Source organism: Choristoneura fumiferana, chromosome 18 (assembly GCF_025370935.1).
Source record: "Choristoneura fumiferana chromosome 18, NRCan_CFum_1, whole genome shotgun sequence".
NCBI lineage: Eukaryota > Metazoa > Arthropoda > Insecta > Lepidoptera > Tortricidae > Choristoneura > Choristoneura fumiferana.
Window position 1 is genome coordinate 2,317,776 of NC_133489.1, and position 20,797 is coordinate 2,338,572.

General features: G+C 39.1%; 1 protein-coding gene across 1 annotated transcript in view; it reads right to left on the reverse strand.

Moving 5' to 3' along the window:
• The window catches only part of Obsc (Obscurin), a 99,959-nt gene that overhangs the window by 26,669 nt on the left and 52,493 nt on the right, over positions 1–20,797 (reverse strand). The window contains exons 12-35 of the mRNA XM_074101964.1: positions 19,598–19,739; positions 19,150–19,340; positions 18,034–18,155; positions 17,402–17,537; positions 16,037–16,214; positions 15,340–15,517; positions 14,804–14,994; positions 14,061–14,216; positions 13,383–13,503; positions 12,493–12,653; positions 11,524–11,699; positions 10,885–11,053; positions 9,280–9,398; positions 7,974–8,537; positions 7,693–7,794; positions 6,585–7,385; positions 5,413–5,514; positions 4,710–4,889; positions 4,016–4,249; positions 3,404–3,593; positions 3,094–3,184; positions 2,216–2,303; positions 1,102–1,328; positions 359–534 (exon numbers count right to left, since the gene is read on the reverse strand). Coding sequence (XP_073958065.1) covers positions 359–534; positions 1,102–1,328; positions 2,216–2,303; positions 3,094–3,184; positions 3,404–3,593; positions 4,016–4,249; positions 4,710–4,889; positions 5,413–5,514; positions 6,585–7,385; positions 7,693–7,794; positions 7,974–8,537; positions 9,280–9,398; positions 10,885–11,053; positions 11,524–11,699; positions 12,493–12,653; positions 13,383–13,503; positions 14,061–14,216; positions 14,804–14,994; positions 15,340–15,517; positions 16,037–16,214; positions 17,402–17,537; positions 18,034–18,155; positions 19,150–19,340; positions 19,598–19,739 — 4,795 coding nt within the window. The remainder of the gene's footprint in view (positions 1–358; positions 535–1,101; positions 1,329–2,215; positions 2,304–3,093; positions 3,185–3,403; positions 3,594–4,015; positions 4,250–4,709; positions 4,890–5,412; positions 5,515–6,584; positions 7,386–7,692; positions 7,795–7,973; positions 8,538–9,279; positions 9,399–10,884; positions 11,054–11,523; positions 11,700–12,492; positions 12,654–13,382; positions 13,504–14,060; positions 14,217–14,803; positions 14,995–15,339; positions 15,518–16,036; positions 16,215–17,401; positions 17,538–18,033; positions 18,156–19,149; positions 19,341–19,597; positions 19,740–20,797) is intronic.

The following is a 20,797-nucleotide window of genomic DNA, read 5'->3' on the forward strand; positions in this document are numbered from 1 at the left end:
CCAGCAGTGAGACACAGAAAATTGTTAAATAAAAAACAAAAAAAAAACTTAGGTTTCAACCATTCAGCCAATTTAGAATCATCTATCTGTTTTCTATAGTTAGCACATCGACGAGTTCATTCAATATTTTGTTTCACACAGCAACCGCTACAGTCTTCAATACAGTACAATCAACACATAGGTAGAATCAGCCAGGACTTTCAAAGATTTTTTTAAAAACGAAAACGGTTGTAGTTAATTGGTAATACCCTCGGCACGATTAAAAACTTTTTCGTTTTTAAAAAAGTTTTAGGCTTCTTTGCACAATAGTTCTGCTAAAAAAATGCATGACTGTCGCTTATTAAAAGAAGCTACATACCATTTGGCGGTGGGTATAGGGCTGCCGTCCAGTTTGGCCTTCAGTTCCAGAGGCTCCCCTTCATCAACGTCGCGCTGGCGGTCCAGTTTGTGTGCGAATCCTGGCGCGGTCTGAGCGAGCAAGATGTCTGCGTCGCAGAAAGCTTCGCCGGCTAAGTTTACTGCACGGACTTTGTACTGGAGGAAGAAATGTTAGAGGTGAAAAAGAGGCAAGCAAGAGACATATTCGGGACGAGGCTACTCTTTTTTGAATGCTCGCAGTACGCCCCGCGGTCCTCTTTTACTGAGTATCAGTCAATATGAATTATGTTACTGATTAAAATAGTAGGTATGCCTTGGTAGCAGTTCTATCGCGACTTTCCCCAAATATACTTGACAACACAGTTGTAACAGCTGTTTGATTGTCAATACAATCAGAAAGAGATTGTAAGACCCTGCCTGTGTAGCTCATGACTAGTATTTTATACTCCAGACTAGGTATCTCATCGTTGTTTTTCTTTACATTTCTTAAACTGTTTAAATACTTCACTATAGGTACTTGTGTAGGTAGCAAACTAGTTCCTTTTTTTTTTAGTTCTTTTTAGGGGGTAATAAATAAGTAGATCACTTGATGGAAAGCTATTAACCGCTATACATAGACACTCATAACACAAGTGGTGGCTACTTTTTGTTGTTGAAGAATACTATTACAGGAGACTTAATTAAAGTTATGTACCGAAAGACTGTAACTTCTCTGTCACTTACCTTTCCAGAGTCACTAGCATTGAAGTGTTTAATCTCCAGCTCACTATCCACTTGTCCTCCAACTTCAGTGGTGATGGAATGCCTCTCATCATTGCTGATCTCCTTGCCCTCTCTGAACCAGTGAACCTCTGGCTTGGGCACTCCGTCACAGCGAACTTTGAGAGAGCAGTCTTCGTAATCCTTGACGGTTTGTTTCTGGAGGGGCTTGGTGAAGATTGGCTCGCCAGCTATGGAAGATTTGAGGTTAAAGCAATGTCGATGTTATGTTGACGACTTTATGCTTTTGAATTTTAGCTGAGATTATTAGAAGCTAACTGATGTACGCGGGTGGTAGGATTTAATTAAGACCTTGCCCGAGTTCAAATCACATCGCTACACTATTATCGTCTCGCTATATCTGCAGGTTATAAGAAGTTTTATCTACATGCATATCATAACTTCCCTATTATATGTTCAGAAACGACTATAAAATGGCCTTTATTAAGAAACCTGGTATCTGCGGGTGCATCTTAATGTTCACATTAAAGTACAGTGCATCTTAATGTTTACATTAAAGTATCGGTAATACTTTTTTTAACAATGTATATCTGTACATATTGTAGAAAACTTATGACATGCATGTAGATAATAATTATTATTCAAAGTCGAAAGTCAAAGTCAAAGTCAAAATACAGGCCATATCAACATATTATAGAAAACTTATGATATGCATGTAGATAAAGTTATGTATGCGGCTATACATAATTAGGCATTAAAACACTCGTGTGATCTTATTATTAAATTGTGTATTAAAACCACACTCGTTCTTTAATGCCTCTCATTATGCACCAGCCACATAAATAACTATTAAGCAGCGTTTCCACCAATAATGTGCGAGGATGTGCTGCGAAGAATGTGTTTTTCTCTAACCAGTAGAAACGCTTCATATACCTCGATCCGCACAGCACATCTCTCTCTGGTGGAAACAGCTGAGCGGAGCGATGCGAGGTAAATGAAGCGTTTCTATTGGTTAATAAAAACACATTCCTCGGACATTATTGGTGCAAACGCTGCTTCAGGCAGTATGGGAAGTTTTAAATGATTTTGTGCACTAGCAAGTAGGTGATCAACTTACTGTGCACGGTGAGTTTAGCTTGTGCTGCCGTTTCTCCGATCTCATTCTTGGCTGTGAGTGTATAGACACCGCCATCAGCAACGCCCACCTGTTCAAAAATAGCAAGAAATGTTATGATTTGATTAAGAAGGAGCTGCATGTTAAGGTTAGTCGGGTTTAACTTAGTCAGAATAAATATACTCTGTTCCATCCAACGGCAGGCGAATAAATTTACTATGGACAACCTTTCGCATGTATTTCTCAACGTCATTCTAAAACATGACACAACAAGTTTTATTGTCTTGAGTGACCACTAACAGCCCATACTTTGAAAGTTTGTACTAAGAGCAAATGATAAACAATACTCAATATCAATGAACTAAAAGAATTTCCTTGCTCACCCGCGACCTTACGATACCTAAGGATATGCAAAATATGCGTTTTCATGCAGTTCCTCAACCTCCACACTGTAAGAACACACACAAATCACACAAATCCATCTATCACCACCACCACACTACACTGACGCGTTTCGAACTCAATCAGAGCTCATCATCAGAGTGAAACAACCGTACACCATGCTACCAGTTGTTAGACTAACGAACCACAACCACCGTTTTTATTTGTCACTGTACCTCCCCAAGTACCCACATATATTTCATGAAACAAAACAAAATACCCACAAATTATTAATATTTTTTTGTGTGGAGGTGAAGGAACTGCATGAACACGCATATTTTGCATAAGCTTAGGTATCGTAAGGTCGCGGGTGAGCAAGGAAATTCTTTTAGTTCATTGATATGGACCTCCGATTAAATAAATTATTTAATACTCAATATAATTCTTCAATGTTCGTTCGCCTGCCGTTGGAACAGAGTATAATTAGGGTAATATTTAACCTTTTTGACGATGAGCTGGAAGTTCTCACTGGAACGATCTTCAACAATGTCGATGTTGGTAGATGGTTGGATGACCATACCATCCTTGCTCCTGTGGATAACAAATATAAACAATTCTAGATAAATAAGACTGAACTCAAAGATGCTGACCGTCAGAATGGCAGAAGCACAAATTGACTTTCGAGAACTACTTATTGAGCCAACGGCAATCGAGAATAAGTAATCAAATCATCAGTAACGGATGTCCTGCATAACATCAAAGCTGTCGAAAGAGATAGGCTAAAAGAATCGGATAGTAAAAAACTCTCACCATGTCACCTCAGCAATAGGGTTGGCATGGATGCAGGCCACGAAGGTGGTCTCTTCGAAAGGCGTAGTGGTGACATCATGCAAGCCCTCGATCTCAGGTCGTAACAAGATGTCGAGGCGGGCGGAGCTCTCACCAACGCCGTATTGGTTCTTGGCACGGATGGTATAGACACCGGTATCAGCGTGGCGACCTATAATGGAAGAAATATTGAGGTTTATTGAGTTTTATTGAAGAGAAAAAATACTTTTTTAGCGTTTAATTATTCTCTTCGATTCTGCATTGTAGATAAAACTAACAGGCAACTACGAAAGAGAGACCGTTTAAAACATTGTAGTCAAGAACTAAACAGATTCATCGACATACGAGTAAATCGCAATTAGACTAGGAACGGACCTCTTAATCCTAGTTTCACGAGCTTTAATAGTAAGGTAGTTAGGTACACGCGAAGGAGTTTCTTTTGGTTTAAGAATTGGCTGAGGATTCAAATAGTCAACTCATTTACTCGGTAAAATACTTCAATCAAAATTCAAAGAATTCTTTTTTCAATGACACTTTAATCTTTTAAAAAAAACTGGCTACCCAACGAAAACTAGGATATCTAGGTCATCTTACCAGTAGGAATAGCCAATGTGAAAGTGCACTCCTTCAATCCATGCTCGATCTCCTTGGAATCAGCAGTGGTCTTCACAGTTGCGTCAGGGGTGAGTTCCACGCCGTTCAGCAGCCAGGACACGTGGGGCTGAGGGTCGGCAGTGCACACTGCCTTCATCAGAACCGGCTCGCGCTGCATCACGCGTTGTGCTTCGAGGGGCGACGTGAAGATTGGCTTGCGGAACTCGCTGACGGCTGTGGGTTAAGAGTTGGTCACATGATAGAATGCAGTTAAAAGTTCAGCAGGTATTGTTTTTTTTTACATAATTATGGTGTTAGTGTTGCCACTGTTACAGCTTCATCCTGACGGTGGCGGGCGTTCTCAGCGACAGCTGACACAACCGCTTCCAGTTTTTCTTTTCAATTTTGGGTCCTGGCCATTCGGTAGTAGTTGATGTCCAGGATTTTTATTTATATCGTAGTTGGCAAATGTTTCCATACATTGATCCATGTTTAAAGTGTGCCGCATCTAAGGCGTCACTACACTTTGAACCAAAAAACTCTGATGAAAAACCTATTGGTGTTTAGTCAAACTAATGCAATAGGTTTCTGTAATATTCAAGAACGAATTCAATACACCTTGTATACTTATTTACTTTTGTATAATTTACATTTTACCCCGATTAAATTTACTTATATATAATCTTATACTCACAAGCAACAGACAGCTCAGCCTTCAGCACCTTCTTGCCAACATCATTGCTGACCTCACACTGCCACTTCCCTCCGTCAGACAACTGGAGGCTGTCGATCTCCAACTTGTAAACGTCACCGACGTTGCTGATGTGGACTCTGCCACAGGGCTTCACCTCTTTGCCATCGTGCAGCCAGCGCACTACGGATGTCATAAAAATAGGTTTCTTAAAATCTAAGGTAGGTATTAAAAATAAATCTAAATTTCTAACTAAATCAACATCAATCAGGAGGATGCCCAGAATTGCCAGTGTTACCACTTTGGGAAAAATGTATTCATCGAATGAAAGACCTATTGGGAAGTCCTCAGAACATAGGAGGCTTTTGAAAAGTGCATTCTGGATATACCTATGTAGTTAAAAAAATGTAAACATTAACAACATTCGATCTTGACTAAATTTAAAATTAGATACTACCAATTTTTTTTTTAATTTTGATACGTTAAAATTATTGCCGTGTTAAGCATCGCCTGTAATGAAAATTATAGATGTTAGTAAAATAATACAAACAAGTAAATACGATATTTAAAAAGTCACCGACTACCATGTTGCAATCAATGCTCACGAAAGTCAAAAAATTGGCGCTAGTATTGCATCAAGCAAATATGAAATTGTCTCGTAAATAATAAATTAATGTGACTGGTAAATAGATGAAGTGGGTTTTACCTGTGGGTTTCGGGACACCAATAGCTGTGACGGTGTAGACGTGAGGGAGGGACTCATACACGCTGGAGTCTTTCATGTTGCTGTCTTTAACTGTGGGGGGCGCTGTAAAGTAAAAGGGGAAAAGTTAGAGAACGACGTGGCTGAAACACATGTTTTTGAAGCTAATGAGATGAGACATTTGCTGAAAATTTACTGAAGGTTTATTTAATTTACTAAAGGCATTTCTCAAAAACAATGATATGAATATATAAAAGTGGAGCACAAAGAGGTACTGACGAAAATAGAACTTAGGCAATAATTTAAAAGACAGAAGGAATCAGGCAATAATATTTTTTCAAAGAATCAGTAAATAGTATAATTATGACAAATGTTTATTTTTGCTAAAATTTACTTGGACAAAAAGGACCCTGAAAAAGAAAACACATTAAATAATGTACAAAATGCCTAAGCTGAAGTTTTATATACAGATATCGCTGCGCATAGATCCAAAGCTAGGAAAGCTCCTAAAAACGAAAATATATTATTGACAATAACCCATAGAGTTCGCTTATGTACAGCGGTTATTTTAAACGTAAAACTTACCATTTCCGTACGTGTAAAGTGTGCATAGAGTGCTGAGTCGTGTGTGTGGATTACATACCTTTGAAATCGAAGATTCCTTAGTTCTAAAAAGCGTTAAAAAAACGGAAAACCGTGCAACAAATAACATAGTTTTACCTTGATGATGTATTTAAGGTTCTGTAGTTCGGACCCTATGGTTCATAGGTCTAGCACCGCCGGCGCAGCGAGCCCCAAGTATTAGTATGCCAGAAGGGAATGTTATTACGCATGCGCTCTAAAACAGACATACGACAATGCATTAGTACAGTACACTATAATGTTTAACGATACGTGATGTGGATCTGCCGTGTTCTTTCATTTTATTTAATGCTTTGAATTCTTGTTTTTCTCCGATTTTAGAAATCGCTTCGTAAAAAAATAAATAAAACTTCATTTCTATGGAGTACTTTTATATTTTCAGCTTTCAGGTCAGTAAATTAGTAAGAAAATGGCAGATCTAAAATAAAGCAAGGTCTACTATAGCTGGTGTTTTAAAAGCGTCGACATTTGTTACGGTCCCTGACATTGCGTAGCTATTTATTTTAATGCAAGTTTCATCTCCTTATTTTTACCTTTTTCGTCTTCTTGATTAAGAATATCGTCTAATATGCTCCTTTGTCTCTGACTACGTTTAAGCAATGCTTCTATCTCATCATCTTCTTCCTCGACGCTGTACAATTTTGAGTCATGTTTCTTCTTCCTTTCGAAACTAGTTTCAGATACATTTTTCGTTAGATTATTCAAGTTCTTCAAGGGCCCAAGAACTAATTCTTCCATTAACTTATTTTTAACCTCATCTATTTTGTTCTCAAGCGTTCTACATTCATCATCAAACTCTCTAGATATATTAACAAGTTTTTCAGTTATATCGTTTTCGTATATTTTATGAGACGTCTCTTTTACAATGACGGATTCTTCTCCATCTTCCGTGTAATAGTCCTCTTGAAACGACGATTGACGCACGTAAGAATCTTTGCTAAAAACTTTTCTAGTCTCGTCGATATCAAATATTGATTTTGAAAGATCTTCTATAGAAATCTCTCTTGACAGTGGTTCGTTTTGCCAACTGGTTTCATCTTCTGATACTGAGATGATTGACATGGTGCGATTGGCCTGAGTTCTACCTCTAACAGAGCTATTATCAGCTTCTGATTCAGGTTCTTCAATAATGCCATATATGCCCCTACGCACATGATCGGGAATAGTGAATTGCCCAATATCAGATAAGAAATAACTATGGCTAGCAATCTCTTCCACTTCTAGCGAGGTTTTATGCGGTTTATTAGGGGGTATTATTTTTCTACTGTAATCATCGTCGTCGTAAAATATGGCAGTGGATGTCATTTTGTGTAAAGTTCGAGTTTCAGCTGGACCTAACAGTTAAAATATTATTATGTTGATTGCTCTAATAATACTTATTGTCAAGCCATGCAGTGATATATTTATTTATAATGCTTTTCTACATATTGTTGTTTACTTCTACTGTCTATTTTTTATATCTATACTTTGTAACGCTCAATGGTTTCACTAGATGTCCTTGACAAAAAAAAGTAACTAGATTTTTGGTTGAGGGGATTCCAAATAATAACGTGAACATCTAGCAAAATACGAGTCAATAAATAATTAAATGAATCATGAAGTTAGAACTAGGAAGAGAAAGGTAGGAAGCTGTATACTGACCTGTGATAATCGCGCCATTGGACTTTGTGCTACTGACTTTAGACATAATAATACTCCCGTCGTCGCCGCTCTTGAAGGTTGTTACTGTTTCGAATACGCGTCCTAAACAAGAATCACACTTGGCTGTTAGGACACAGGTTAAAGGCATGCAACATTGTCATATCCAACAAAAAAGGGCCAAAATTTTGCAAAAACAGGTGACTACTTGGCTTTTTTGCTGACTATGTGGTGCAAACGTGATTGAAGCTGTTTGAAGAGATAAGCTAAGTTCTTGAATATACCTTCAGTTTCAGCACTCATTGATTCTTGAAGAGACTCTTTTCTGGATTTTTTGGGTGTAATAAACTCTTCTTCAACAGGGATTTCCTCAGCAATGTCAGGTTTTGTGGTCGCTTTCTTACCAGCTTGGGTTTCTGTTTCCACTTCCTCGATAATAGGCTGCTTGCTTTGTTCATTATGATTCTCATCCCAGAATGACTTTTCTTCGGCGACCTCAGGCTCAGTCGCAGATTTTTTACCCTTGTCAGACTTAGGTGCTTCTTCTGTTTTGGTTTTCTTTGGTTCATCAGTTACGTCATCCCAGAAGGACTTTTCTTCAGCTACCTCTGGTTCAGTTGCTGCTTTTTTGGCTTTGACTGGCTGCTCAACGTCTTTCGTTTCTGGTTTTTTAGTTTTACTATCTTTGTCTTCATCCCAAAATGACTTTTCTTCAGCAATTTCAGCTTTCGTTTTACCTTTCTCTGCCACCAAAGTAACCACTTCATCTTCTTCCAAGAGAGGTTTTTTCGTTTCGTCTAAATCACTTTCGACAATTTCCTTTTGGAGTCTCGTATGTATTTCCCTTGCTATTGGACATGAATAAAATGGTTACGATAAAACATGGGTTTTTATTAAATGGGTACATGTATTAAGGACGTCACAAATGTCTATGGTAAGTGAGGGTAGAATGCAAGACTGATGAACGAAACTATCAACCATTTTGAAGATCATTAATTAAAAATAATTGTCTATTCTTTTTTAGAAGGTTGAAAGTATCGTCCATATTTTAATTGAATTGAACTATCATAACGGTGCATCAGCAATCCAGTCTTATGGATGCTTCGATGTCTACCAATTCCATGGCATCTACACCACAAACTAATTCGTGCAATCCGTGACTTAACTCCAGTTCATTCTATGTTAATCAAACTACTGTACCTACGGAAAAATGTGCTGTGGAGCCTCTTGCATACGTTACCAGTGTCATGGTGGGTGTCACTCGAACTCTATGCTATGTGGGTATCAATTGTATCACCTATAATGTTCTATAACGTTCACAATAAACTATGAATTACACTATTGAAATTCAGTTTACGCCTGCTCATTCCTATTTCTCAATCAATTTCCATAACAAGACACGCAATTTTTAGACTGGGTTATTTTTCATTGCTTTCAGTCTCATCCATAAGTAATAAGCCCCGTACCTCTTTCTAATTTTCTATCTAACTAAACCAATCTGTTTTACACACATGTTACACACACATGTGTTATACATTTCTGGCGAATCTACTGAGTATTTTTTAACACTCTGCCGAGCCCAATACTCACTGTGTACAGTGACAGTGCTCTTAGATGATACGCTGCCCATCTCGTTCTCAGCCCTCACTTCATACTCGCCGCCGTCTTCTTCTTTCACTAAAGTTACTGTTAGATTGTAGTTCTCCAGTCTGGAAGGTAAAAAAAATTCGCTTGAATATTCAGCATTCATATTGCGTATGGCTAAGATCGAATTCAAACTAGAAGGGGATAAATTTATAATCAAAATTACGAAACATATTATTCTTCACTTCACTAAAATCTACACCCATAATGATATTATAAATGAAAAAGTAACTAGCTCTGCCTGTTATGCATAAACCGTTGATGGAATTAAGACGAAATTTAGCATTGAGGTATTTTAACACCCTAGAAGAGACATAGGAGAGAGAGACACATGTTTGCTGACGACCTCTGTACTCTAAGACCCGGCACTGATCTTACCGAGACGTGTCGCTTGGTACAACAAGACGTAAATGCAGTAGTCAAATGGTCCCATGATAATGGTATTATATTAAACTCTGACAAAACAAAACTTCTGATTATTCAGTCACCATATACTTGTAATACGGAAACACCACCACCCATGTTCACTCATAGTTTTTCATGTATACATAATAGCCTAACTAATTGCCAATGTAAGCCCATTGAGAAAGTTAATTCGGTCACTTATCTTGGTATTAGAGTTGACATAAGTTTTTCTTGGAATGAACACATAAACCATCTCTGTAGTAAACTTAGAATTCTTCTTGGTAAATTTTATCATTTAAGTTTCAGAACACCACAAAACATTCTCAAACAACTTTACTTTTCCTTAGTAGACTCAATATTGAGCTATGCTCTCGATTCCTATGGCCTAACATTTAAATCCTACATCGATAAACTAGAGGCATTGCAATTACGATTTTTAAAATTACTTGTAAACAATAAAACTAAGCAGAGCTGTAATGGCGATTATTACAAATTATTCAAAATCCTTAAAATACTTCCTGTACGACTAAAACATAAATACCTAGTAGCCATAAATAATCATAGCAATCTGGAGCATAGTTTAGTATTGATCAACCATAGTCATAATACTAGGTCGGTGTCCTCAGGTAAATATGAAGTGCCCGAGTGACCAACTACTTCGGTGATAGAACATTAAACAAAAGACTACCGTATTTGTTTAACAGCTTACCTGATAACATCCGCCTAGAAACTGATAAAAATAAATTTAAAAAGATCCTTAAAAAGTATCTAGTAGAAACTCTTCCATAAGACATAGTTGTAACAATAATTATAATAGTTTATGTAAGAATAAATTATACATTACATTATCTTATATTTTATAGAGACTGTATCTTGCAGACAAACTGTGTAAACAGTTTTGCAGGGCTATGTACAAAAACCTATGTAAAAATAATGACAAATAAATACTTTTTCATTCATTTCATTCATTCATATCCCGAAAAATTGCAGTTTTTTCTTCAAGATAGCGATAAACGAAAACGTTAGCAACAGCTATTTTAGTTTTATTCTAATATTGGTAGTCACACTTTTATTACCTCGTAACTCAATGTCCATAATCATCAGCTTATAAAAAAAATTGTTCAGTCTTTTATGACTTTTACTCACCTCTGAGTGTCCCTTTCGATCTTGACCCTGGCATCCAGTGTGACTTCTTTGCCATCCTTGTACCACTTGACCTTGGGTTCGGGGCAGCCTTCGACCTCCACCTCCAACTTGAGTGTCTGACCTTGGTCTACCGTCATGTCCACCAAGCTCTTGGTAATACGCGGCTTTCCTGGGAAGTAAAGGTCTAATAAAATCACTTGTTTAGCGTTTGAAATCGTTCTGATTTTGGAAAGTGCTGCGAATTGAGAATAAAAGCAGTCAAAAGCAGACCAAAATTTAAGAAATACACTCATCAAAAGTCGCTAAAGATATTTTTTATCCCTTGTCAGTTTTGAACATTTCAATATAGGCACATTAATATATGTTAAAACAACAAATTTGTCTAGGTATAATGTGTACTTAAATCAATCAGCTTATCTAAAGATTTTCATCTATATCAAAAATTGGATTAAGACTATTAATGGACCAACCATAATAAAAAAAAAACTGCAAAAGAATCTTTAAAGATTTTTTAAAGTTGAAAACTTGCGAAAAATTACTACTACCATCAACTGAAATAATCAGCGTTCAAATCATTAGCTTCTTTTGCTTTCTCATGAAACCAGACAAACTTTTTTTTAATAAAGCTTAAAGTCTTACTGTTAACAGTGAATGTCGCCTGGCAGGAGTCAGCTCCGAGTTCATTGGAGACTTTGCAGGAGTACTGCCCGGACAGCTCTGCCGTCACCTCCTTGAGGATCAACTTATGGGTACTGCCGTTGTCCACGCGAGTGTAGACCGACTTCTTCTCGGTGATCTCCACATCACCAAGGTACCTGGGAAAGAATAAAAAATAAATACAGTGTTTAGCTTCCAAATTGCGATTTGAGATTTGATTTTAATTAGGTATATGTTGTCTTATGTTATATGTTTGGTAGGTATATGCGTGGATCAGACAAAAGGCCAGGGATCACGAAGTCGTAGATGTAGTGGAGGAGGTTGAGCGCCGGATGTGGAGATGGGCAGGACACAGCCAGAATGGATCACTGCCGCTGGGTGCGAAGAACACTGGAGTGGAGACACCGTACCAACACCCGCGGTAGGGGAAGACCACCTAAGAGATGGACGGATGACATCCGTCAGCAAGCCGGCACTAACTGGATGAAGGTGGCAGGGGACAGAGAGAAGTGGAAACGTGAAGAGGCGGCCTACGTTCGAAGACGGACGCAAGAAGGGCTGCTTTAGTTAGATAGATAGATAGATAGAGGTATTATGTTGTTTTATTGTTTAATGAACGTTACGATTTTTTTCAAAAACTACATAACAACACAATAAAGACCTGGTATTTTTTATATGTGGCAGAAATTGTTTCCATGTGGCAAAAAAGATTAGGGCAGACCTGTCTGCCCAATCTCTTTCCCTCATATTATGACCCGTTGTGAAACCTTACTCAGAAAATGACAACCTGACATCTTGCTGGCTGACAAGAAAAAATATTACGATGCTTACCGTGAGATTGTTATCTGGCCTTGAACATGTTTATCATCTCAATCTTGACACTGGCAAACCTGTCCCATTGTATAGAAGTCATTTATCAAAAAAAAAAATGTTTAACAATTGGGCACTCACCACTTGACTTGCGGCTCAGGATACGCTTCCACCGCGACTGTGAGCTCAACGTTGGAGTCACCCTCGCTGGCCACGGTGTCCTTCAGCCGCTGCGTGAACAGCGGCGCGCCACGCACGTGCAACAAGCACGAGTCCGACACTGTGCCGTGGACGTTGCGGACCTGGGAAGAAGGAAAGAAAAGTTTAATCGGCAATATGTGGGCAATATACATTAACTTTGTAGGAAGCAGTAAGGGTAAAGTTAACGTGTTCGTGGAAGTCACAGTTCAACTGATTAGGAGGGGTATGGCGCTCTAAGAACACTCCCACTGCTTCTGATGGATTGCTTATGTGGGCATTGAAATTTTGGAATTTAGCTACACGCCTGTGCTGATTAGTTAGTTTGTCGGGATCTGTATCCAGAAAGGTGTTTAGTCAAAATTCGACTTGAGAGAAATGTTATTTGAAATGTGCGTAAGAAACTTGGCAGAAAGTCATTTTTTCAAAACAAATATATAGATAAAACATTAAAATTACAGGATTACATATTTAAATTTAATAGGGTGTAGGTTTGTTGAAGTACAGTCAAGTGTAAAAACACGTACTTATTCAAAGTTTCACAAATATATACCACAGACTCTAATTCCGACGTCCGTGATAGCAAATTTTTGAGTAGTTCAAATAGATACATATTTTTGCACTTGACGTACCTAACTCTAAACATTTTAGGAGATGAGATGACATCTACCAATCATGACAAAATGTAAATAAACTTTATTTACATCCAGTGAAAGTGAAAAATGCTTCCACCGTCAAAAAAACTGCAGATAAGTATATAAAGCCTCCCAAAGTCAGATATATACCTACACTTCCGAATGATATAATTCATATAGGGTACATATAATTCATACCTCGCAAGAGTACTCGCCAGCGTCGGCCCTGGCTGCGGAGCTGATGACGAGGCTGTGAGCAGCAGCAGACGATGACATCTTGACAGTTGTGGATTCCTGCAGCTCCATCTTATTCTTGAACCTACACATAGTTTACAGTTTAGGTGATCGTTTTGGACACAGTTAAAGATAGGATTACCCCGCCCACGTCTGTGTTTCTCGAAAGTTACAATCTGTGTACAAATCTGGGGTGAATGGACATTTTTATTGGGTCGACCTCAGATCGTATATTCGTCTATCATCAGCAGGGCTACAACGAAACTCGAAACTCGAAGTTCGTATCGTACCGTACCTCTCGCTCTCGTATTAAATAGTATAAGTGTCAGAGGGACCGCACGACACGAACTTCGAGTTTCGAGTTTCGTAGTAGCCCTGCTGGCGTTGTGATAAAACACAAATATAGAGGTTGGTAAATGATGTCGATTTTACTTATTTGTATACAATCCACCTCAACTGAAGGTCCCAACGGAAGATCAGCTCCAGCTGTTGAGCCAGCGTTATCTTGAGTTGGGACCAAATTTGCGACAATATGTCTCCACGTTACTTTTTGTTTATCTTTTGGTGTAACTATAGTAACATCATCTATAAACGTTATCTGTTTAAAATATAGGTACACAGATGATTCTTAAGTTAACTCACCATTTGACAGTGGGCGCGGGTTCAGCTTCGGTCTGTATCTGGAAGGTGACGGTTTCTTTTTCGTCGCAGACCTTCGCGTCGCCCAGCTTCTTGGTCAGCTTGGGCGGCGACGTCACGTGCCATTGCCAGAAGTCGCTGCACTGGTTCACCTCGTTCCTGTAAAATAACATGTTTTGGACACGAAGGGGGGACAAAATATGGTGGACTAGCTTATGCCAGTAACTCCACATGAGGTTTTCCATCTTATTCTAGGAATATTCATCCTTGTCCTTTGTTTACATCTTAAAAAACTTCTATGAGGCATTAGCTTTTTAGGTCCAAGAGTTTGGCTAGTGGTAGCCGAGTTAACAAGTCAGGAAAAATGTTCATCATCATCATCATTCCAGCCGTAGCACATCCATTTTTGGACATAGGCCTCCCCCTTTTTTATCAAAATGTTAGTTTTCCCTGAACTGGTTACATACATAGTCATATTGCCGCTGACATAGATAATGTTTCCTATTTTTTTATAAATCCCTACTTATATTATAAATGTGAAAATAACTCTGTCTGTCTGTAAACTTTCACGCTTCAACCGCTGAGCTGATTTGAACGAAATTCAGTATGGAGATAGCTGGAGTCCCGAGAAAGGACATAATATTAAGTTACTTTTTATCCCGGAAAAATTTATAGTACCCGCGGGAATTCTGCGTAGAAGGAGTCGCGGGCAACAGCTAGTACTTTCATATAAAACAAATACTCACTTAGCCACGACCGAGTAGGACCCAGTATCGGTCAGCTTGGCGTCTTTGATGATTATCTTGTAAACCTCATCTGACTCCTTCACAATCTGGACGCGATCCGAGCTCTTAATCTCCGTGCCGTCCTTGTAGAACGATACTTCGGGAGCCGGCGTGCCTTCTACCTCGATAGTCACGGTGTGACTTGAGGACACCTGCAAGGGGGAAAACAGAATTAATCTAGAAGTTGACTTGTTTTCTTTTGAACCATTGAGCAGTCCCATTCTGGGGAGACAACTCTGACCGGAATACCAGAATGTCACTGCCAGATTATTGATTTTCACCAGATTTACTAAAATATGTATGCTAAATTTTAAGTAAATCTGACCACTGGAAGTAGGTTAAAACTCAGTGGTAAAATTTCACCTGCAAATACATACGTTGCAAGTTAAATAAAAGTCTGTAACTTGTAATAAAAAGTCAAAGCTATCACACTTGTCTATACATCATCACTACCGAGCTGACTTGATACGATTTTGTGGGATTTTTCCTCAACTCACCATGCATGTCTGATTCTCCACCTTCTTCTTAATCTTCGGCGCAGCCTTGACGACGAGCTGCATGGTGGTGGAGTCTTCGCCGAGCTCGTTGGTGGCGGTCACATGGTAAATGCCCGCGTCTGCGCTCGTCACGTTCTTGATCACCAGAGACATGGTCTCATCGTCTTCGTACAAGAACCTTGAAAAAGTATAATCTTCTTTATACATCTGATGTTTGTTTAGGGAGATGCAGTTTGTAGTCTTGAGTTATGGTCTGTTAAGAACTGATCTGAACACACACGAGAAAACTTTGCAGATTAAGGGAACGCTTCGATTTCCATTAAGTATAAATGTAATTTGTCAGGTATAACTTCATAAATTGTAATTGCAAAATTATTACAAAACTGGACTTCGAGGGTGGAAATAAAGAATGCCTCAGATCACAGGATTTAAAAGCAAGAGCCGTTAGCAAGGACGTTAATCATGCAACGAAAGACTTTAAAATACCACATGGGGCGTTTTGTGTATTTTCCTAGAAAGAAAGTGAAAGTACTCCCGATTTAGGATGACTCATTGATTTAATTCAATTAGATCATTAGTGAACCAGAGACGTTTCTGCTTTATCCGGGGTACAGCCAGTGCCTAGATAAACAATTCTTTTACTCAAGCCAAGGCTCATTGGCATGGATGACTGATAAACACTTGACTAAGGACTCACTTGTGCCTAGTATCGGCTTCAATGACCTTGCCGTCGTGCTTAAACACGATATCTGGCTTGGGGAAGCCTTTGCAGGTCAGCTCGAGCATCGCGGACGCGCCGGCCGAGACGATAGCTTCGCGGTGCTCTATCACCAGCTGGGGCTTCTCAGGTTCGCGGTGGAGGACGGTCACGGCACCTGGTGGATATATATTTACGAGTATAAAGAATCGGTAGCGTCACGTCAATATTTTCGTTAGGCGACCCGGAGAAGGAGAGAAGCGCGAATGAGGTATTTCTTCATGATGTCTTTACATCAATGATGCTATGCAAAAATTTAGGTAACCCATTGGCAATCGGGTAGTAACAGCGCAGTGTGCAACTTCTTTATAAACCGGTAATTTTCACATGGTAGAAAGTGGCGGTCAGTGGCGTACAGCTCAAGTAGACAGCGCCAGTAGCTATAAAGTTGCACGCAAACACCAGCACCACAGTAGACATGTGTATTCTCGACTCCGACAAGTGATCTGATTCACTAAATCCAGCTCCGGTATCGGTACCAAATCCGCTTATCGACTCCGATCCCATGATTAACTCCGGTCCTTTTGAGAGATTATTATTTTGTCTATGGCCGATCCGGCTCGGTTCTGTACCGAGGTACTGAAGTACCGATTCGTCCTATTGACTCTTTTGAATCTGTGAGTCACTTCGGATATACTTACTACTGGCGAACAGGCTCCGGGGAGCGGCTCTGAAATTACTATCATTCTATCCCACTTCCTCTCATAATAAATGATATTAGCGTGAGCGGAACGGCACATATCATATCCGATCCGATCCGACGTGATTGAACGAAAGTGAAGTGAGTACAGAATCGCCGATCGCGAGTCGCTCGATCCAATAGGTTGGTCGGAGTTAGTAACTCCTCGGAGTTGATAAGATTTGAAAGGCGTCAATAAAGGATTCGGACCCGCTTAAGGATCTGACTCTTTTGAATCTTCAGATCCGGATTTACCCATCTCTACACCACAGTATTAACTATCTTCATGGCAGCGCTAGTATTGCCTACCCTATTGCTGTCTACCCTTATGGTAGCGCTATGGTAGTGCCTGTCTGAGCCGCATGCCACTGGTGGTAGCTAAGTAAGTACGTAAAGAAACATAAATGATGATTTGTAGGAATCTGACAATTCAATTTCAAATATGGACTGGTTAAAGAATGTATCATCATTTTTAGACTGAAACGTGCTGTTGGCATTTCCCTTATTTCTTATTTGATTTTAATATATTTCATTGTATGTACTCGTCTACTCGTACTCTTACATTGTTTTATTCCGGTCATGGATCAACTTATTTAAAACCATAAGAACAGAAAACATCGGCTGACCTTGGACAGTGAGTTCAGCGGAGCAGGAGATGTTTCCGGTGGAAGTCTTGGCCACGCAGGTGTACAAGCCAGCGTCTTCAGGCTTCACGTGCTGGAACACCAGCGCCAGCGAGTCCTCATCATCACCCAGGAGGACCTAGACAAAAAATATACCTCTCTTTAAAACCCCACATACATCATCATCATTTTTTCCTATTTCTGTTTATAGGATTTTTCGCTAATTCCACGTAGTACCACCAACTTGTTCCACCAGTGGGTCGAGAAGGAATTGTCTTTTATATCCCTTTTTAACAACTACCTCACTATTGTAAGTGTGACGAACGAATGTTTTCTTTCTTTTGTCATTCAGAGATGTGCGAGGATGCAACAAAGAGGAATGTATTTTTCATGAACTAATAGGAACGCTTCATACCTACCTCCTCTCCCACAGCGCTATTCTCGCACAGCACCGCTGGAAACATCTGCGAGCGGAGCGAGGCTAGATAAATGAAGCGTTCCTAATGATTTATGAAAAACACATTCCTCAGAACACAAAAATGGTTGAAACGCAGCCGAAGTGTACTTCGTGAATACTGCTTTATGAGAAATACGCAGTTAAGGTATTTAAAGGATGTCTTGTTAATGAGCTTTACCTTGAACCTCTCCTCAGGGTCGAAGTCCTCGCCATCTCGCTTCCACGAGAAAGTGGGTTTCTCTCCCTTGGCCAGCAATCCTTCGCCGCCGGGCGCAAGCTCAAAAAAGATGTTTTTGTCATCTACGAAAACACAAGAATTATTGGGGATAACATGATCAATGACAAACCTTTTGAATCTATCAACAGTCTGGTTAGAACCAAAATGGACAGGACAATCTTAAATCTCTTAATATAATAGTCTATCTCAAGATATATAACACAACACATTCACACAACAGGCAGAAAAAATCTAACCATGTTTAAACAACCATCATAAATTTAGAGCCTGTTACACCACTATTTGATAATTTATCAGCTGCTACTAGGTACTAATTTTAATAAACCGATATTTTTCGATATATATTACATATTTTGAAGGACAAGCGTTTAGACAGAGAACAAATCATTAGACAACTCTATAAATAGTTGACGAAAGTCAACAAGTGTCTAAATCGAGAACTCCGTGTATTTTTAGACCAGACTCATAAATCCGCTGGAAGCTATCCAAATATCGTAAAAAAACTAGGTCTTGCGTTAATTATACATGTTTGTGTTCGGATGGACGCCATGCATTATGCAATTTTTTAATGAATGTTTACTTGCATCCTTGAGGGTCATAAAAGACAACGAAAGAAGACCTGAGGCCGTATTGATTAACGTTCCTGACGCTCGCAATCGCAATCAAATGACAGATTTCGCGTACAAAAACTGTCATTTGATTGCGATCGCGATGGCGAAAAACGTTAGGCAATACGGCCTCTGACGTGAGACTCGGAATGGGCAGCAGCGTTCTCTATTGCCAAATACGAAGTCCGGACTGCCAGCACTGCGGTGCGGAAGGCGAGGGGAAACCACCACACTACCTATTTACTTTTTATCCCGACATTCCTACGGGACAGGGATAAAATCTTTAATTAACAACCAGTGGGCTTAAAGTCATGAAATTTGGCATGGTTGCTTTTAATGCAACGTCAATGAAAACCAGATTGTAACTATCGGGAATTCCCACGTGATGATTTACGCGCGTGAAGCAACGCAACAAGTTGTTTTACCTATATGGAATCGAACAACTTACCAACGACAGTGACTTTGGCCTCGGTAGTAACGTCCCCGTAGATATTGAGCGCGCGGCAGGAGTACACCCCAGCGTCAGCGGGCACCACGTCAGCAATGACCAGCTCGTAGCATCCCTTGTCGGCGCGTGTTCTGACGATGGACACGCGGTCCGTCTCAGATGACGTCACGATCTCTTTACCGTCGCGGAAACTGGAAGATAATGGAAAAGGTGTGTGTTGGGGTAGTTTTAAGCATGGGGCTAGTTTGGAGATGCCTGGAAGGTACACACGTCGCGAGTGAGTGCTCTATCTTAAATACCTAGTCCCTTTTTGGTTTATATCCATCTGAAAATACGCTTTGCATAGTCACTCATTCTTCTACAAGTTTGTCCACACAAAGTTCATACATACAACAACAAACGGCAAGTTCAATAAAAACTAAAAACATTATTGATCTTGTATACTTACAACTTGACCTCCGGGTTGGGGTCGCCTTTGACCTTGACCATGAACCGCAGATACGTGTTCTCCATTATCTCCGTGTCCTTTAATGCCACCAGGAAATATGGCGCGTTCAGAGCATTGCGCTCTCTGCGCTCTTCCGCTGTCACTGCAGTTGCAATAACGATCGATATATTAAAAAAAAACTATACAACAATAAGTTTAATACAATAACAATTAGTCATGCATCCAATTGTATCCATGCCATGGATTCCATGGCAAGTTTAAAAAAATACATAATTGTCATTTGATATAACATAATTTTCGGTAAAACTACTTATCACTTACTTAGCTTAGATGAAGTTTTTAGTTAGGCTAGTTTTATTTATATCAGTACTGTAATAGTTGTTTATGTGTCTGTTGCATAATGCGAAATCCTACTAATATTATAAATGCGAAAGTTTGTGTGTGTGTATGTTTGTTACTCCTAAAACGGCTTTGGATGAAATTTGGTATGTGGATAGCTGAACATCTAAAATAACAATATAGGCTACTTTTTATCCCCATTTTCCAACGGCATGGAGTAAAAATCATGAAAAAACAACCGTTGGTTGGGCTTAGAGTCACAAAATTTGGCATAGTGGCTTTTAATGCAATGTCAATCGAAACAACGATGTAATTTTTTGAATTTGCGGGAATTTTGTAAAATCCCGGAATTTAAATTCAACTACTGTATCTAATGATTTACGCGTGCAAAGCCGTGGGTAAACTCTAGTTATGTATAATTACGTACCTACACTGCATTCTCACACATATTATAAACTTATAAACAAAACAAACTAATATCTGTAATAATAAATTATTCCTAAGACTCCCAATTTTGAGTTTTCAACTAATAACGTCTATTGTTGCCCGCCCTCCTCCTAGTCCTATCTATAAACCCATAATTACAGTTTGTTGTAATTTAGTAAACATTGCAGCGACAGTGATGTTTAAACTAGTAAACATAGTTTTTGCGGGTGCAACGACAACTCATGCACACAATATCTAAATACTCCAAATACTTTGTGATTTGAGTGTCAAAAATACAGGAAAATTATAAAAGTCAACAGTCTACACAATTATTCGCTTACAATGACTTAATATGATGATGAAAACATGCAAGATATGACAGAAATATATTGAAATTGTACTTAATTCTAGGATTTTACAATTTGTGGATTGAGC